The sequence below is a fragment of the Pocillopora damicornis genome, chromosome 11 (genome assembly GCF_964200805.1).
Source record: "Pocillopora damicornis chromosome 11, jaPocDami1.2, whole genome shotgun sequence".
Classification (NCBI taxonomy): Eukaryota; Metazoa; Cnidaria; class Anthozoa; order Scleractinia; family Pocilloporidae; genus Pocillopora; species Pocillopora damicornis.
This window is the reverse complement of record NC_142680.1, coordinates 17473293-17492604: the sequence shown is the minus strand read 5'-3', so window position 1 is coordinate 17492604 and position 19312 is coordinate 17473293. Positions and strand designations below refer to the sequence as shown.

General features: G+C 40.4%; 2 protein-coding genes across 2 annotated transcripts in view; one reads left to right on the top strand and one right to left on the bottom strand.

Moving 5' to 3' along the window:
• The first annotated feature begins 545 nt into the window (after positions 1-545).
• Positions 546-3541, top strand: LOC113668929 (radial spoke head 1 homolog). Its single transcript, XM_027184908.2, has 2 exons — positions 546-964; positions 2426-3541. The coding sequence occupies exons 1-2, from the start codon at positions 786-788 to the stop codon at positions 2913-2915; spliced, it is 669 nt and encodes a 222-aa protein (XP_027040709.2). The 5' UTR covers positions 546-785; the 3' UTR covers positions 2916-3541.
• Positions 2933-19312, bottom strand: part of LOC149037882 (uncharacterized) — a 20458-nt gene continuing 4078 nt past the window's right edge. The window contains exons 5-19 of the mRNA XM_089188064.1: positions 18830-19120; positions 17865-18155; positions 16895-17185; positions 15918-16208; positions 14961-15251; positions 13998-14288; positions 13022-13312; positions 11768-12058; positions 10884-11174; positions 9642-9929; positions 8417-8716; positions 7222-7497; positions 5991-6281; positions 4825-4873; positions 2933-4077 (exon numbers count right to left, since the gene is read on the bottom strand). Of these exons, the coding sequence (XP_089044190.1) occupies positions 4842-4873; positions 5991-6281; positions 7222-7497; positions 8417-8716; positions 9642-9929; positions 10884-11174; positions 11768-12058; positions 13022-13312; positions 13998-14288; positions 14961-15251; positions 15918-16208; positions 16895-17185; positions 17865-18155; positions 18830-19120 (3806 nt within the window). The 3' untranslated portion in view covers positions 2933-4077; positions 4825-4841. The remainder of the gene's footprint in view (positions 4078-4824; positions 4874-5990; positions 6282-7221; positions 7498-8416; positions 8717-9641; positions 9930-10883; positions 11175-11767; positions 12059-13021; positions 13313-13997; positions 14289-14960; positions 15252-15917; positions 16209-16894; positions 17186-17864; positions 18156-18829; positions 19121-19312) is intronic.

Genomic DNA, 19312 nt, shown 5'->3' with positions numbered 1-19312 from the left:
ATAATTCTTTGTGAACATCCTGTTTCAAATGTTCGAAACATCTTTAATATTCTATCCTCCTTTAAGCATTGCCTTCATTTTTTTTGAGAAAAAAAATGGCTTCACATGTGATCACAAAGACATCTTTGGGAGCCCATGAATGGGCTACTGACATCTTATTATAGTAAGCCATAAATGGACAATTGTGAATAAAGAAAAAAATTTTTCACTGAATAATTTCTTGCATTTAAAGCCCATATAATTACAACACTGTCCTGAGGCCTAACCCGACACGAAGGTGCTCGGTAACTTTTGAACACCTTTTGGCGGTTTTATCAACCACGAGCAACTTTTGCTTTTTCCGAGCAATTTTAAAGTAAACTAGCCTGTAGATTAAGGAACAAAAAACCTGAGTCAACGATTTCATAGAAAACTTCAAGAGATGAGACGTACTCTGAGAATGCAATCAGTAGAGGTAGTTGCGTTCAAGTTCCCTCATATCGTTCGGCAAGATGTCAAATGAACCATATGCATGTGTTTTGTTCCGTTCGACTTATGCATGAGAAGTTTCAAGCCATTTTTCTCGACTGATGTCGCGAAAAATTTCTGTCACGGTCTTGGAATTTGGACACCCCATGAATTTGTAACATAATACCCTGAGGTTAAAATGTTGTGGCTGATCAGGCGTTTGTATCTCTTGGAGACGGAATCGTTTGAAATCAACATTATATTTACGGCTACGGCCATTTCGAACCTCGGAGGTTTGCGCTTAAATTTGAGTGTTTACGAAGTTTTCCCGCATAAAGATGTCGTCTGATGAGGAAACCATTCCAGATGACGATGGTCTGCCATATTTAGGAGAATACGATGGTGAAAGAAACGAACTGGATGAACGACATGGTTTTGGGCGAGCGAAGCTTCCCAACGGTGATACCTACGAGGGATATTATGAAAATGGCAAGCGGCACGGGAAAGGAACCTACAGGTGAAGATTTAAGTCTTATTTTGCATCAAGCAATCATGATTTGACATCGCGGTTTTTTTTCAGAACCCATCGGGTGTGTTTGGCCTTTCTTAGTAAAAACATAATTTGCTTGAAGTCGATTAAACTTCCGTTCTGCCATCGGAGTTGAAAAATTCCTTGCATGGTCTCAACGATCTCTGCCAGCATTGACTTTGATGCATGAAATAAAAGTGATTGTTTATTGTTTAGCGAAGATATTTGCGCGGCAACAAATTAACATTGACTTTGCTACGTGAAATAAAAGCGATTGTTTATTGTTTAGCGAAGATATTTACGTGGCAACAAATTAACATCTTACGATGCTTTGACAAAGGCGCGTTTCAATGAAGGCCAAGGGCATTAATATTAGAGTTCTAGGGCACGTTCGACTATAACCACAGCTGTGGTAGTATGCTTTCTCTTTCCGCATTTGCCCAACTCAGTAGTTGTGCTACTGTTGACACATTCGAGCTAATGTTTATAATGACCTCTCAAATGTTGACTTGGTGAATAGTGTATCGTGACTATATCAGTCGCTTTGCTCATTCATCCATTCAGTTCACGTTTGGTCTTTACTGATGTCCCGTGGTTTACTCCTGCCGCTTGTTTATAACAATGCGGAATTCTGGCCTGAAAGGAGGAGATATAAGTGTTATTAGGCGTAGCTTTTTGACGCTAGAGACAGGTGATCGTAGCGAAATGGCGATGTTTCGAAAGTTAAGCCCGCTTGGTTTATTAATTCAATTTTTGAACACTTTCACGCATAGCAGTGTTCAGTCATGCGCACAAAGTCACGCCGTGAAATATTCTTATTTTGAAAGTCGTGGTGAAGACTCTTCTTGAATAAGGTATTTATATCAGCGAAATCCTCTCTGCCATTAAAGTTCTTAATTTTCAATTAAAAATCTAAACAGAGAATGCAGTGGCCATTTATTTCTGACATATTCTCTATTTTTTTTAACCACTAAAGAAATCCTCTCGTCATAAAGAGAAGTATGTACTTCACTGCACGTACTATGAAACAAGGTGTTATGATATTACCATCACCCTCCCCCTCCCCTTCCGCCCCCCCCCCCCCTTATTTCTGAAGAAATGTTTTCTACCTATTAGTAAACTACAGATGAACCGCTTTGGAGAGGACTGAGTTCAAATCAGCTAGGAACTGTAAGGAGCTAACGCCATCACAACAAGACCTGCAAGACTATAGATTTTGCAATGGAAATCTAAAAAAAAAATGATGTACAGAAATTTCTTTCCTCTGTACGTAACAAAAAAAAAAATCTGCTCAGAATAATCACAACATCCCTCTAAGACAGGGGTAGAGGTAATAGAAAACTCGTTCCAAGTCAGAACCTTCTTTACTCAAAAGCCTCCTCTTACAACCCGAGTCTAATCGGCAGCAACATTTACCGAGATTAAAACCAAAATATTTCTTTCTTTAAGATTCAAAAATGGAGCGCGCTACGTTGGTTACTACATAGAGGGCAAGAAAAATGGTGACGGCGTGTTCTTATATCCAGATGGTTCCAAGTATGAAGGGTCCTGGATCAACGATTTACGAAGCGGCTTTGGTACTTACACTTACCCCAACGGAGACACCTACGAAGGGGAATGGATACAGGGGCGTAGACACGGCCAGGGAGTTTATACGTACAAAGCAACCGGCTCGCGTTACGATGGGAGATGGTTCCAAGGCAAAATGCACGATGAAGGTCAACTCATTCACTCAAACCACAGATATGTAGGTGATTTTGAAGAAAACAAGCCAAGAGGCCGTGGGAGGTACGTTTTCGACTCGGGTTGCGAGCAGATTGGAAAGTACGTATGGAAAGAGAAGGAGATTTTAAGCGAACATGAAGAGGACGAACCTGAAATTGTGATTTTACCGATGTGGGAGGGAAAAGAGATTTGCTCATTAACAGACGAACAGTGATAACTCCTACACAGCACTTACTGCATGCGAATTTATTTGTTTCAACATACCAGACACTTTGTTAATTTCGTATAAAGAACAGAGTGTCTTCTACTCAGGCAGATTAAATCAATTTTCAACTAATCACATTTACGCAAACTTGTGCAATGTTGACCTGCTTTCTTAGCCAATAAGATCAAATCTATATTTCAGATGATCAGTGTCGATCAAGCCCATTAAAATTCTTATTTCCGCGAGTTTTTTCGCCTTTTGTTCCTACATTAACGCGAATTGCTGACGCCCTTCGCTCTTGCTCATGAGGCTGATTGGAAATGATTTTACTTCCTGTAAAAGGATGATAGTTGATTGGCGTACAAAAAGGCGACTTTGAGGTACTTATATCCGCACACAAGCGCGCCGCGTCGTTGGTTAAGCAAAACTAATGTAGTCATAAAGGGAAAAGTAAACTTACAGTAATGTTCAGAAAGCTCTTTAGTCTTAGATACCAGATCATAAGGGAGCTCGCCTGATGACGAAGTTTGCCATGCAAAGTTAGCCTGTTTATCGTAACCTTCAGAAGTGTAGTTACCATATTTACACATGCACAAGCGTACTTTTTATTAAAATATTTACGAAAAGTTATAAAAGACTCAGTATGCTCGATTCTTCGATTCTCTATTCTTGTGATATTTCAAATTAGTTGAGCATTTGTGAATTTCCTTGTAACGTTTTATTGCAAAATTGAATTGAAAGAACTTCTTTAAAAACTTTAACGGCTGGTGTTTAACAAAAGCCATGAAAACTTTTCAAACGCCACAAAGTGCACTGCTAGACCTGTACGTGCATGTACACAAGTGTTGACTTCGTCCAAGCATATATAGAGTTTATAACTTTCTTCTACCAAAGATGGTTGCATTTAACAAGATGATTACATTTAAAAAAGAACATCAAAAGTATGTCTAATAATATACATTCTACTTTCTGAACTATGTCCTATACGCGGACACTTCCTTGATATTCGCTTTTGTTAGGGATCTCTGACTTCTCGTGTTATTCTTTGAATAATTCTGGTAGTGACTCAGGATTTTGCGCTTGAAACGTAGCGACGACACAAGGCAGATTTGCAAAACGTTCCCCCGGTGCATTGTTCTGTATAAACTCTTCTCCAACCTGTCCTAAACGGCTGTGAACATATAAAAGTCATATGTTTGAACTGCGGTTAAACCAACTGAGCTAACAAGCAAACTGGGAGCTGGTCACTGTGTTGGTTCCAAATAAACCCGTGAAGTGGTGAATAAACGGCTGTGTATATATGAAAGTCATATATTTGAACTGCGGTTAAAGACGTGAATATGAAAGCGATATTCTCAGTTATGAACACTACTTAAACACTACTGAAAAAAGTTCTGGCCTGTAAGAAGCCAACTGGGAGTTGGCTTGTTAGCTCAGTTAGTAGAGCACTGCACCGGTATCACAGAAGTCATGGGTTCAAATCCCGTACAGGCCTGAATTTTTTTCAGGCCTTCTTTTCACTACTCTTTAAATAGTGTTCATTGCGAAGGTCGCTTTCATATTCACCAAACCTTTCTTGCTAATTGTGTCTGGCCACAACCGTACGGACCTTTCATGTATAAACCAATGACTATGGAGCTTGGTACGTTCTGTCTCAACTCGATAAAACGTTCGTTGACCTTTAGAGTGACCAGCATCTAATTTCTCCTTACAAGCAACACCGCTCTGAATCATTCATTACTGATCAGGGGAATAACGGTAATGATCGCCAACTTGAGAAGCTACTCCTTGTGAGCAGCAAAATAATTGTATAGGTAAGAATGCTGATATTGATGATAGGTGTAAAGAGTTAATACCATATAACATGTCCTCTTAATTTCCGTAAACTTCTAGTACATTTACTGACGGAATACGTTACCTTCCTGAAGATTGGCATCATCTTCGGCGATCCAATCTTATCTCAACGGCTATGAGAGAGAAAAGAAAAAAGTGGAGGTATATCTTCCAAATACTCCGTTACGAAAGTAAGCTTAGCAAGAAATCTCAATAGAACTGAATCAAAAGGTTTCGGGTCTATCGAGATTTCGATCAAGCCTTGGTCGGGTTATTATGCTGTTTTCTAGGGTCTGGGAGAGAAACTTCATTCTCATGGGACCACAGGTAGACCACACTATGTTTTCGTGGTTGATAATTGTTGACATGAGACGAACAAAATTTATAAGGGTTATGAATAAAGCTGTGGATATTATTTCATAAAATTATTAAATACTGTGGATATTATTACACCAAATTAAATCTCGGGTTGAATATCTCAATAAAATTTTATGAAATGTTAATCAACTCATTTTTAGTATTTTTTCGCCTTCATGGGCCCTTTGAAGCATCTTATGAAATTACCTTTGCCGGAGGCCGTTAAGAGAAGTGTAATTTTGCTTAACTTAATAAAGACATTCAGACCAAAAAGCGATGAAGATATGCAACTTTCAGAGAGTTTTCATAACCTTATAGATTTTGTTCGTTTCATGTCAACAATTATTAACCACGAACACATAGTATGGTCTGCCTGTGATGGGACTATAAACGGAAAGGTATACAGAATTAGCCTTTTTTCTCTCTCCCTTAATCGCGTCCTTAACTAAGTATTAGCTTTGAATGAGTGGCACCGGGTTTCAGTTATACTTTCATTTATATTCGACGGGAATTTGACACGTGATTGGCCACAATTTAGCAAATTACACTTGCCCGTTAGACCGACCTGCAACCGCTGTGTGTTTGACGCAGACTGAACTACTTGAAAGCAAGGCGAGCAGACCCTACTTGGGATTTAACCTCACGCGCCTTTTCCCGAAGAGAATCGTCTCTCATAGGGAATGAAACAACAATGAGCCGAACTCGGGAGACGGAAGGCTCGATTTACGCTGTTTCCTCAGATCCGCAAAGCGCAGGCTCATTTTCATGACCAGCGGCTGGTGATCGAGTTTGATTTGCCTCTCATGTTCACTTTGGTTTCGCATAAGCGACCAAGGAAGGCTGAGGGAAAAAAGAAAAAAAAGCATGATTGCTCTTTTAGTTTGAGTTACTTACCTTCGTCATGACAGAATCTCTCTACCAAGTCGTGCCTTTTGATAAATGCGTTATCTAGCACCTCACCTAATGCTACATAACTCGCGCCAGATCTAAGCGACTCCTTCCACTTCGTTAGCATGGCATACGTTTTATCCGACACTTTAGGATAAGCTACGTCGATTTCCGCCAAAGTCAGAGCTTTTAGGCCCATGACCACACCAAGTGATCTCCAGGTTGACACAATATCATGCGCCAGGCTGCGAAGTTCTTTGTTCGTTGGTGAGTCTCTCTTGAACACCTTCTTTCTGCCTGTTTTTGCAAAACAAAAATTTTAACAGTGATGATCATCCTTTATTCAATCGTATTCATATGTCACGTTTGTAAAAATTTCCTGGTTAGGATCTTTCTACCCTCCCACGACTGTCTCCTCCTGTTTTTTGTCCTCTCGCCTCAATGAATGGCACATGTATAGCTAAGCGTACTTTAGTTTTGCACGAATTTCCCAAGCAACATTTTCTTTCTCTTACTTATGGTTCGCTACCCCCACCTCCATACATTTTTGAGCCGTCTATTTCGAAAATAATACATCGAAGGGGAGAGGAGGGGGAATGTTCAACTTGAAACTTTGAAATCCGAAGACAAAACAAGTGAAAAGTTCAATTTATTTCTAAAAGCCAACAGAAAGTAGCAATTAATTCAGCAAGAGAGACGCAAACTGGAGCCTTCTCTTGACTGGAAACGTTATTAAAATGTCAGGGGCATGTCGTGCAGTTCTTTGCATGATGTCATAGTTTTACTCTTTATTTTCGACGGTTCATTCGGCAAAAATGAGGGAATTGGTGAGACAGCAAGAATAAAATGGTTTGTGTATTCCACGGATCTGATCAATCTCGGAAGATAAATTAACTTTGAGAAACACACACTTCTAATAAAAAGCGGAAGTTAAACTACATTGAAATGTGAAATCTCAGTTCAATTAACTACTCGAATGTGTGATTAAGCGATTTGCAAATTCTTCTCTGCAGTTTTCTGATTCTCTCGGTAACGATTTCTGGCTAAGGCCGAGACGGAAGGCCCGATTTCCGCTGTTTCCCCCAGATCAGCAGAGCGCGGGCTCTTTTCATGACCAGCGGCTTGTGATCGAATTCGATTCGCCTATCATGTTCACTTTGGTTTCGCATCAGCGATCAAGGAAGGCTGAGGAAAAATTTAATAAAGCACGGTTGCTCTTTTAGTTTGAGTTACTTACCTTCGTCATGACAGTATGTCTCCACCAAGTCATTCATATTCACAAGTGTGGTATCTAGCATCCGAGCTAATGCTAAATAACTCGCCCTAGATCCAAGCGACCTCTTCCACTCTTTTAGCTTGACATATGCGTTGGTAATAATTCTAAGACGAGAACTGTCAATTTTTCTTGGGCCTATAATCAAATCAAGTGATCTCCAGGTTGACACGATATCACAGGCCAGGCTAAGAAGTTCTTCGTCCCCTGGTCGGCCTATCTTGAACACCTCCTCTCTACCTGTTTTTGCAAAACAAAAATTATAATAATGATGATAATCCACGATTCAATCGTATTCATGTCATGTTTGTCAAAATTTCCTAGCTTTCCTAGCTAGGATCTTTCTACCCCTCCCCCCCCTCCCCCCTAACCACGACTGTCTACTCCTGTTCTTGTCCTCGCGTACTTTTGTTTCGCACGATTTTTCCAAGCAACATTTCTTTTGTCACTTATGGTTCGCTATCCTCCACCCCAATGAATTTCGAAAATAATGCAGCGAAGGGAAGAGAAGAAGGAGGGGGAGGGGGGAGTGTTCAACTGAAACTTTAAAAATCCGAAAATAAAACAAGTAAAAACTTTGATTGATTTCTAAAGCAATTAATTCAGCAAGAGAGACGCAAACTGGAGACTTCGCTTGACTGGAAACGTTATTAAAATATAATGATCACGTGGTGCAGTTCTTTACATGATGTCATCGTCTTACTCTTTACTTTCGACGGTTCATTCGGCAAAAATGAGGGAATTGGTGAGACAGCAAGAATGAAATGGTTTGTGCATTCCACGGATCTGATCAATCTCGGCAGATTAATTAACTTTGAGAAACACGAACGTCCCAACAAAAAGCAGAAGTTGAGCTACGTTGTAACGTCAAATATGAATGCAATTAATTATTCAAATGTCTAAATCGTGCAAATCGCAAATTCTTCTCTGCAATTTTATGATTGTCTTAGCTACGATTTCTGGCTAAGGCCGAGACAGGAGGCTCGATTTCCGCTGTTTCCTCTGATCTGTAGAGCGCGGGCTTTTCTTATGACCAGCGGCTGGTAATCGAGCTTGATTCACCTATCATGTTCTCTTTGGTTTCGCATCAGCGATCAAGGAAGGCTGAGGGAAAATAAAAAGGGAAAGGATGGTTGGTCTTTTCGTTTGAGTTACTTACCTTTGTCATGACAGTATCTCTCTATCAAGTCATGCCTATCGATAAAAAAGTTTTCTAGCAACAAGGCTAATGCTTGATAATTCGCCATAGATCCAAGCGACTTCTTCCACTGTGTTAGCATGGTATATATTTTATCTTCCTCTTCACTATTAGCTTCGTCGATTTCATTCAAAGTCCGATCTGTGAGGCCTAACATCATACCAAGTGATCTCCAGTTAATCACAAATTCCTGGGACAGACTTTGAAGTTCTTCGTCCCCTGGTTGGCCTATCTTGAATATCTCCCCTCTGTCTGTTTTGTCTGACAAAACGAAAATTACAATAACGATGATAATCCACGATTCAATCGTATTCATATGTTACTAAATAGGATTTTTACTCCCCTCCCCCCCTTCCTCGACTATCTCCTCCTGTTTTTGTCCTCTTGCCTCTGAATTGCACGTTTATAGAGAAGCGTACTTTAGTTTTGCACGCTCTTCCCAAACAACATGTCTTATTTTGCTTATAGTTCGCTACCCCCACCCCAAAAAATTTTTTTGAGCCGTCAATTTCGAAAGAATACAGCGAAGGGGAGGGAAGAAGGAGGGGGAGAGGCATTTTCAACTAAAACTTGGAAATCCAAAGATAAAACAAGTAAAAACTTTAATTCATTTCTAAAAGCCAACAGAAAGTAGCAGTTAGTTTGAACTGGAGCCTACACTTGACTGGAAGCGTTTTTAAAATGCCAGGGTCGTGTCGTGCAGTTCTTTGCATAATGTCATCGTTTCACTCGTTACTTTCGACGTTTCCTTCGGCAAAAATGAGGGAATTGGTGAGACAGCAAGAATAAAATGGTTTGTGCATTCCACAGATCTGATCAATCTCGGAAGATAAATTAACTTTGAGAAACACACACTTCCTAATAAAAAGCGGAAGTTGCGCTGCATTGTAATGTGAAATCCCAATGCAATTAACAACTCGAATGTCTGGGTCGTGCGATCTGCAAATTCTTTTCAGCAGTTTTATTGTTGTCTCAGTTGCGATTTCTGACAATGGCCGAGACGGGAAACTCGATTTCCGCTGTGCCCTCAGGTCCTCAGAGCACGGGCTCTTTTCATGAACAGCGGCTGGTAATCGAGCTTGATTTGCCTCTCATGTTCACTTTGGTTTCGCATCAGCGAACAAGGAAGGCTGAGGGAAAATAAAATAAAAAAAGCATGGTTGCTCTTTTAGTTTGAGTTACTTACCTTCCTCATGACAGTTTGTCTCTACCAAGACGTGACTACTGGTGCATAGGATATCTAGCAACAGAGCTATTCCTCGATAACTCGCCCCAGATCCTAGCAACTCACTCCACTTTCGTAGCACGCCAAACTTTTTATTAGGATTAGATTCGTCGATTTCTTTCAAAGTCCGATTGGTGAAGCCTAACATCATACCAAGTGATTTCCAATCAATCACAAATCCCCGTTGAGTACAGATCCCCATAAGATCAGCATACCTTGGTTGGCCTTTCTTGAACACCTCCTCTCTGACTGTTTATGCAAAATGGAGAAAAAAAGTAATATTGATGATGATCCATGATTCAATCGTATTCATATGTCACATTTATCAAAATTCACTAAATAGGATTTTTACCCCCCCCCCTCCCTTCTCCCCCGACTCTCTCCTCCTGTTTTTGTCCTCTCGTCTTCTGAATGGCACATGTATAGTGAAGCGTACTTTTGTTTTTCACGCTTTTCCCAAGCAACATGTCTTATTTTGCTTATGGCTAGGTACCCCCACCCAATAAGTTTTTGAGCCGTCAATTTCGAAAAGAATACATCGAAAGGGGAGGGAAGAAGGAGGGGACATGTTCGACTGAAACTTGGAAATCCAAAGATAAAACAAGTAAAAACTTTGATTGATTTCTAAAAGCCAACAGAAAGTAGCAGTTAACTTGGCAGGAGAGACGCAAACTGGAGCCTGCGCTTGACTAGAAGCGTTTTTAAAATGTCAGGGTCATGCCATGCAGTTCTTTGCATGATGTCATAGTTTTACACTTTACTTTCGACGGTTCATTCGGCGACAAGGAGGGAATTGGTGAGACAGCAAGAATAAAACGGTTTCTGCATTCCATAGATCTGATCAATCCCGGAAGATAAATTAACTTTGAGAAACACACACTTCTAATAAAAAGCGGAAGCTGAACCACATTGTAATGTGAAATCCCAATGCAATTAACTACTCGAATATCTGGATCGTGCGATTTGCAAATTATTCTCAGCAGTGTTATAATTGTCTCAGTTACGATTTTTGACCATGGCCGAGACGGGAGGTTCGATTTACGCTTTTCCTTCAGATCCGCAGAGGGCGGGGTTTTTTTTCGTGACTACCGGCTGTTAAACGAGCTTGATTCGCCTCTCATGTTCACTTTGGTTTCGCATCAGCGATCAAGGAAGGCTGACGGAAAAAAAATCATGGTTGCTCTTTTAGTTTGAGTTACTTACCTCTGCCATGACAGTATTTCTCTACCAAGTCATGCCTATTGATAAATACGGTATCTAGCAACCGAGCTAATGCTCGATAACCAGCCCCAGATCTAAGCGCCTTCTTCCACTCTTTTAGCATAGCATGTGGTTTGACCTCCTCTTTGTTACTAAATTTGTCGATTTCTGCTGAAGTCCGAGGTGTTTGGTTTACAAACACATCAAATGATCTCCAGGTTAACACGATATCATAGGCCAGGCTGAGAAGTTCTTCTTCCCTTGGTTGGCCTATCTTGAATACCTTCTCTCTGACTGTTTTTGCAAAACAAAAATTATAATTGTGATGATAATCCACGATTCAATCGTATTTATGTTACTAAATATGATTTTTTACTCGCTTGACTAGAAGCGTTTTTAAAATGTAAGGGTCATGTCATGCAGTTCTTTGCATGATGTCATCGTTTTACTCTTTACTTTCGACGGTTCATTCGGCAACAACGAGACAGCAAGAATGAAATGGTTTGTGCATTTCATATTTCTGATCAGTCTCGGAATAGAAATTAACTTTAAGAAACACTCTTCCTAATAAAAAGCGGAAGTTGAGCAATATGAGTAATATGAAACGTGAAAGCAATTATCTACTCGAATATCAGGACTGTGCGATTTGCAAACTCTTCTCTGCGGTGCTATGATTGTCTCAGTTACGATTTCTGACTAAGGCCGAGACGGGAGGCTCGATTTCCGCTATTTCCTCAGACCTGTAGAGCGCGGGCTCTTCTTATGACTACCGGCTGTTAAATGAGCTTGATTCGCTTCTCACGTCCACCTTGGTTTCGCATCAGCGATCATGGAAGGCTGAGAAAAAATATGAAACCATGGTTGCTCTTTCAGTTTGAGTTACTTACCTTTGTCATGACAGTATCTCTTTACCAAGTGATGCATTCTGATAAATCTTTCATCTAGTTTCAGAGCTAATGCTTGATAACTCGCCCTAGATCCAAGCTCCTTTCTCTGATGTTTTAGCCAGGAATATGTTTTATCCAACTCGGCAGAATTAAATGTGTTGATTGCTGCTAAAGTCAAAGGTGTTGGGCATGAAACACCACGAAGTGTTCTCCAGAATGACACAATATCATGGGCCAGACTAAGAAGTTCTTCGCGTCTTGGCTGGCCTATCTTGAACAGCTGCTCTTGGTCTGTTTTTGGAAAACAAAAATTATAGTAGTAATGATAATCCACGATTCAATCGTATTCATATGTCACGTTTGTCAAAATTTCCTGAGTAGGATCTTTCTACACTCCCCCGACTCTCTCCTCCTGTTCTTGTCCTCTCGCCTCTCTAATTGGCGCATACATAAAAAAGCGTACTTTTGTTTTGCACACTTATCCCAAGCAAAAATGTTTTTGGTTGCTTATGGTTCCCTACCTCCACCCCATAAATTTTTAAACCATCTATTTCGAAACTAACACAGCGGAGCGGAGGGAAGGGGTGGCGGGGGGGGGGGGGGGAGGGGAGTGTACGACTAAAACTTAGAAATTTGAAGATAAAACAAGTGAAAACTTTGATTGACTTCTAAAAGCCAACAGAGAGCAGCAATTGACTAGGCAAGAGAGACGCAAATTAAAGCCTACGCTTGAACAGAAAGTTATTAAAATGTCGAGGTCATGTGGTGCAGTTCTTTGCATGATGTCATCGTTTTACTCTTTACTTTCAATGATTCATGCGGCAACAATGAGGGAATTGGTGTGACAGCAGGAATGAAATGGTTTGGGCATTTCACAGATCTGATCAATCTTGGAAGATAAATTAATTTTGAGAAGCACACATGTCCAAATAAAAAAGCGGAAGTTGCACTACATTGTAATATGAAATCCCAATGCAATTAACTACCCGAATGTCTGGATCGTGCGACTTGCAAATTCTTTTCGGCAGTTTTATGATTGTTTCAGTTAAGATTTCTGACTAAGGCCGAGATGAGAAGGCTCGATTTCCGCTGTTCCTTCAGATCCTCAGAGCACGGGCTCTTTTCCTGATTAGCGGCTAATAACCGAGCTTGATTCGTCTCTCATGTTCACTTTGGTTTCGCATCAGCGATCACGGAAGGCTGAGGAAAAATAAAATAAAAAGCACGGTTGCTCTTTTAGTTTGAGTTACTTACCTTTGTCATGACAGTATCTCTCTATCAAGTCATGCCCATGGATAAAACATTTATCTAGCAACAGAGCCAATGCTTCATAACTCGCCCCAGATCCAAGCGACTCCTTCCACTTTCTTAGCATAGCATACATTTTATCCGACTCTTTACCATTAGCTTTGTCGATTTTATTCAAAGTCAGATGTGTTAAGCCTGACATCATACCAAGCCATCTCCAATTAATCACAAATTCCTGGGACAGACTGAGAAGTTCATCGTCCCCTGGTTGGCCTTTCTTGAACACCTCCTCTCTGCCTGATTTTGCAAAATAAAAATAATACTAGAGATGATAATCCACGATTCAATCGTATTCACATGTTACGTTTGTCAACATTTACTAAATAGGATTTTTACTTCTCTCCTCTCCCCCCCCTTCTCCCCTGACTCTCTCCTCCTGTTTTTGTCCTCTCGCCTCTTTGAAAGGCACATGTCCAGTGAAGCATACTTTTGTTTTTCACGCTTTTCCCAAGCATGTCATCGTTTTCCTCTTTACTTTCAACGGTTCATGCGGCAACAATGAGGGAATTGATGAAACATCGAGAATGAAATGGTTTATGCATTCCACAGATCTGATCAATCTCGGGAGATAAATTAACCTTGAGAAGCACACACGTCCTAATAAAAAAGCGGAACTTGCAATTCATCGTAATATGAAATCCTAATGCAATTAACTACGCGAATGTCGCGATCGTGCGATTTGCAAATTCTTTTCTGCAGTTTATGAGTGTCTCAGTTAAGATTTTTCACTAAGGCCGAGACGAGAGGCTCGATTTCCGCTCTTCCCTCAGATCCTTAGAGCACGGGCTCTTTTCCTGATTAGCGGCTGATAATCGAGCTTGATTCGTCTCTCATGTTCACTTTGGTTTCGCATCAGCGATCACGGAAGGCTGAGGAAAAATAAAAAAAAAGCATAGCTGCTCTTTTAGTTTGAGTTACTTACCTCTGTCATGACAATATCTCTCTATCAAGTCATGCTCATGGATAAAACATTTATCTAGCAACAGAGCCAATGCTTTATAACTCGCCCCAGATCCAAGCGACTCCTTCCACTTTCTTAGCACAGCATACATTTTATCCGACTCTTTACCATTAGCTTTGTCGATTTTATTCAGAGTCAGATGTGTTAAGCCTGACATCATACCAAGCCATCTCCAATTAATCACAAATTCCTGGGACAGACTGAGAAGTTCATCTTCTCCTGGTTGGCCTTTCTTGAACACCTCCTCTCTGCCTGATTTTGCAAAATAAAAATAATACTAGAGATGATAATCCACGATTCAATCGTATTCATATGTTACGTTTGTCAACATTCACTAAATAGGATTTTTACTTCTCTCCCCCCCCCCCCTTTCTCCCCCGACTCTCCCCTCTGTTTCTGTCCTCTCGCTTCTTTGAATGGCATATGTATAGTGAAGCATACTTTTGTTTTTCACGCTTTCATCTTTACTTTCAACGGTTCATGCGGCAACAATGAGGGAATTGGTGAGACAGCAAGAATAAAATGGTGCGTGCATTCCACAGATCTGATCAATCTCGGAAGATAAATTAACCTTGAGAAGCACACACGTCCTAATAAAAAAAAAAGCAGAACTTGCACTTTACTGTAATATGAAATCCCAATGCAATTAACTGCTCGAATGTCGCGATCGTGCGACTTGCAAATTCTTTTCTGCGGTTTTGTTATTGTGTCAGTTAAGTTTCTGACTAAGGCCCAGACGAGAGGCTCGATTTCCGCTGTTCCCTCAGATCCTCAGAGCACGGGCTCTTTTCATGACCAGCGGCTGGTAATCGAGTTTGATTCGTCTCTCGTGTTCATTTTGGTTTGGCATCAGCGATCAAGGAAGGTTAAGGAAAGATAAGGAAAAAAAAAAGCATGGCTGCTCTTTTAGTTTGAGTTACTTACCTTTGTAATTAAAGTATCTCTCTATCAAGTTATGCACATGGATAAAACATTTCTCTAGCAACAGAGCTAATGCTTCATAACTCGCCCTAGATGCAAGCGACTCCTTCCACTTTCTTAGCACGGCATACGTTTTATCCGACTCTTCAACATTAGCTTTGTCGATTTCATTCAAACTCAGATATGTTAAGCCTGACATCATACAAAGCCATCTCCAATTAATCATAAATTCCTGGGACAGACTGAGAAGTTCATCGTCCCCTGGTTGGCCTTTCTTGAACACCTCCTCTCTTCCTGATTTTGCAAAATAAAAATTATACTGGTGATGATAATCCACAATTCAATCGTATTCATATGTCACGTTTATCAACATTTACTAAATAGGATTTTTACTTCTCCCCCGACTCTTCCCTCTGTTTCTGTCCTCTCGCTTCTTTGAATGCCATAGGTATAGTTAAGCATACTTTTGTTTTTCATGCTTTTCCCAAGCATGTCATCGTTTTACTCTTTATTTTCAACGGTTCATGCGGCAACAATGAGGGAATTGGTGAGACAGCAAGAATGAAATGGTTCGTGCATTCCACAGATCTGATTAGTCTCGGAAGATAAATTAACTTTCAGGAGAAGACATGTCCCAATAAAAAGCGGAAGTTGCACTTTACTGTAATATGAAATCCCAATGCAATTAACTACGCGAATGTCGCGATCATAGAATTTGCAAATTCTTTTCTGCAGTTTTATGATTGTCTCACTGAAGATTTCTGACTAAGGCCGAGACGAGAGGCTCGATTTCCGCTGTTCCCTCAGATCCCCAGAGCACGGGCTCTTTTCATGACCAGCGGCTGGTATTCGACCTTGATTCGTCTCTCATGTTCACTTTGGTTTCGCATCAGCGATCAAGGAAGGTTGAGGAAAGATAAAAAAAGAAGCATAGCTGCTCTTTTAGTTTGAGTTACTTACCTTTGTCATGAAAGCATCTCTCTATCAAGTCACGCCCATGGAAAACACATTTATCTAGCAACAGAGCTAATACTTCATAACTCGCCCTAGATCCACGCGACTCCTTCCATTCTTTTAGCACGGCATACATTTTATCCGACTCTTCACCATTAGCTTTGTCGATTTCATTCAAAGTCATATGTGTTAAGCCTGACATCTTACCAAGCCATCTCCAATTAATCACAAATTCCTGGGACAGACTGAGAAGTTCATCGTCCCCTGGTTGGCCTTTCTTGAACATATCCTCTCTGCCTGATTTTGAAAAATAAAAGTTATTTTGGTGATGATCATCCACGATTTAACCATATTCAAGTCACGTTTATCGACATTTAATAAATAGGATTTTTACTTCTCTCCCCCCTCCCCTTCTCCCCCGACTCTCTCCACCTGTTTTTGTCCTCTTGCCTCTTTGAAAGGCACATGTCTAGTCAAGCATACTTTTGTTTTTCACGCTTTTCCCAAGCATGTCATCGTTTTAATCTTTAATTTCAACGGTTCATGTAGCAACAATGAGGGAATTGGTGAGACAACAAGAATGAAATGGTTTGTGCATGCCAGAGATCTGATTAATCTCGGAAGAAAAATTAACTTTTAGAAGCACACTCGTCCTAATAAAAAAGCGGAAGTTGCACTACAATGTTATATGAAATTCCAATGCAATTCACTACTCGAATGTCTGGATCGTGCGATTTGCAAATTCTTTTTAGCAGTTTTATGATTGTCTCAGTTAAGATTTCTGACTAAGGCCGAGAGGAGAGGCTCGATATCCGCTGTTCCCTCAGATCCTCAGAGCACGGGCTCTTTTCATGATTAGCGGCTGGTATTCGAGTTTGATTCGTCTCGCGTGTTCACTTTGGTTTGGCATCAGCGATCAATGAAGGCTGAGGAAAAATAAGAAAAAAAAAAGCATGGCTGCTCTTTTAGTTTGAGTTACTTACCTTTGTAATTAAAGTATCTCTCTATCAAGTTATGCCCATAGATAAAACATTTATCTAGCAACAGAGCTAATGCTTTATAACTCGCCCTAGATCCACGCGACTCCTTCCACTTTCTTAGCACGGCATACGTTTTATCCGACTCTTTATCATTAGCTTTGTCGATTTCATTTAAAGTCTGATGTCTTAAGTCTGACATCATACCAAGCCATCTCCAATTAATCACAAATTCCTGGGACAGACTGAGAAGTTCATCGTCCCCTGGTTGGCCTTTCTTCAACACCTCCTGTCTGCCTGATTTTGCAAAAAAAAAATTATACTGGTGATGATAATCCACGATTCAATCGTATTCATATGTTACGTTTGTCAACATTTACGAAATAGGATTTTTACTTCTCCCCCGACTCTCCCCTCTGTTTCTGTCCTCTCGCTTCTTTGAATGCCACATGTCTAGTTAAGCATACTTTTGTTTTTCACGCTTTTCCCAAGTATGTTATCGTTTTACTCTTTACTTTCAACGGTTCATGCGGCAACAATGAGGTAATTGGTGAGACAGCAAGAATAAAATGTTTCGTGCATTCCACAGATCTGATTAATCTCGGAAGATAAATTAACTTTCAGGAGAAGACATGTCCTAATAAAAAAGCGGAAGTTGCACTTAACTGTAACTGAAAACTGAACTGAAATCCCAATGCAATTGACTACGGGAATGTCGCGATCATGCGATTTGCAAATTCTTTTCTGCAGTTTTATGATTGTCTCAGTGAAGATTTCTCACTAATGCCAAGATGAGAGGCTCGATTTCCGCTCTTCCCTCAGATCCTCAGAGCACGGGCTCTTTTCATGATTAGCGGCTGGTAATCGAGTTTGATTCGTCTCTCATGTTCACTTTGGTTTCGCATTAGCGATCAAGGAAGGTTGAGGAAAGATAAGAAAAAAAAGCATAGCTGCTCTTTTAGTTTGAGTTACTTACCTTTGTCATGAAAGCATCTCTCTATCAAGTCACGCCCATGGAAAACACATTTATCTAGCAACAGAGCTAATGCTTCATAACTCGCACCAGATCCAAGCGACTCCTTCCACTTTCTTAGCACGGCATACGTTTTATCCGACTCTTCACCATTAGCTTTGTCGATTTCATTCAAAGTCATATCTGATAAGTCTGACAACCAACCAAGCCATCTCCAATTAATCACAAATTCCTGGGACAGACTGAGAAGTTCATCTTCCCCTAGTTGGCCTTTCTTGAACACCTCCTCTCTGCCTGATTTTGATAATAAAAATTATACTGGTGATGATAACCCACGATTCAATCGTATTCATATGTCACGTTTGTCAACATTTACTAAATAGGATTTTTACTTCTCCCCCGACTCTCCCCTCTGTTTCTGTCCTCTCGCTTCTTTGAATGCCACATGTCTAGTTAAGCATACTTTTGTTTTTCACGCTTTTCCCAAGCATGTCATCGTTTTACTCTTTACTTTCAACGGTTCATGCGGCAACAATGAAGTAATTGGTGAGACAGCAAGAATAAAATGTTTCGTGCATTCCACAGATCTGATTAATCTTGGAAGATAAATTATCTTTCATGAGAAGACACGTCCTAATAAGAAAGCGGAAATTGCACTTAACTGTAATATGAAATCCCAATGCAATTAACTACGCGAATGTCGCGATCATGCGATTTGCAAATTCTTTTCTGCAGTTTTATGATTGTCTCACTGAAGATTTCTCACTAAGGCCGAGATGAAAGGCTCGATTTCCGCTGTTCCCTCAGATCCCCAGAGAACGGGCCATTTTCATGACCAGCGGCTGGTATTGGACCTTGATTCGTCTCTCATGTTCACTTTGGTTTCGCAGTAGCGATCAAGGAAGGTTGAAGAAAGATAAGAAAAAAAAAAAAAAAGCATAGCTGCTCTTTTAGTTTGAGTTACTTACCTTTGTCATGAAAGCATCTCACTATCAAGTCACGCCCACGGAAAACACATTTATCTAGCAACAGAGCTAATACTTCATAACTCGCCCCAGATCCATGTGACTCCTTCCATTTTTTTAGCACGGCATACATTTTATCCGACTCTTCACCATTAGCTTCGTCGATTTCATTCAAAGTCAGATGTGTTAAGTGTGACATCTTACCAAGCCATCTCCAATTAATCATAAATTCCTGGGACAGACTGAGAAATTCATCGTCCCCTGGTTGGCCTTTCTTGAACATATACTCTCTGCCTGATTTTTGCAAAATAAAAGTTATTTTGGTGATGATCATCCACGATTTAACCATATTCATGTCACGCTTATCAACATTTAATAAATAGGATTTTTACTTCTCTCCCCCCTCCCCTTCTCCCCCCGACTCTCTCCTTCTGTTTTTGTCCTCTCGCCTCCTTGAAAGGCACATGTCTAGTCAAGCATACTTTT

Excerpts from the sequence above, each read along its gene's own strand:
- LOC113668929 (XM_027184908.2), top strand. The coding sequence starts at position 786 with ATGTCGTCTGATGAGGAAACCATTCCAGATGACGATGGTCTGCCATAT. Across the intron at positions 965-2,425 it reads CACGGGAAAGGAACCTACAG|ATTCAAAAATGGAGCGCGCT; the intron begins GTGAAGATTTAA and ends TCTTTCTTTAAG.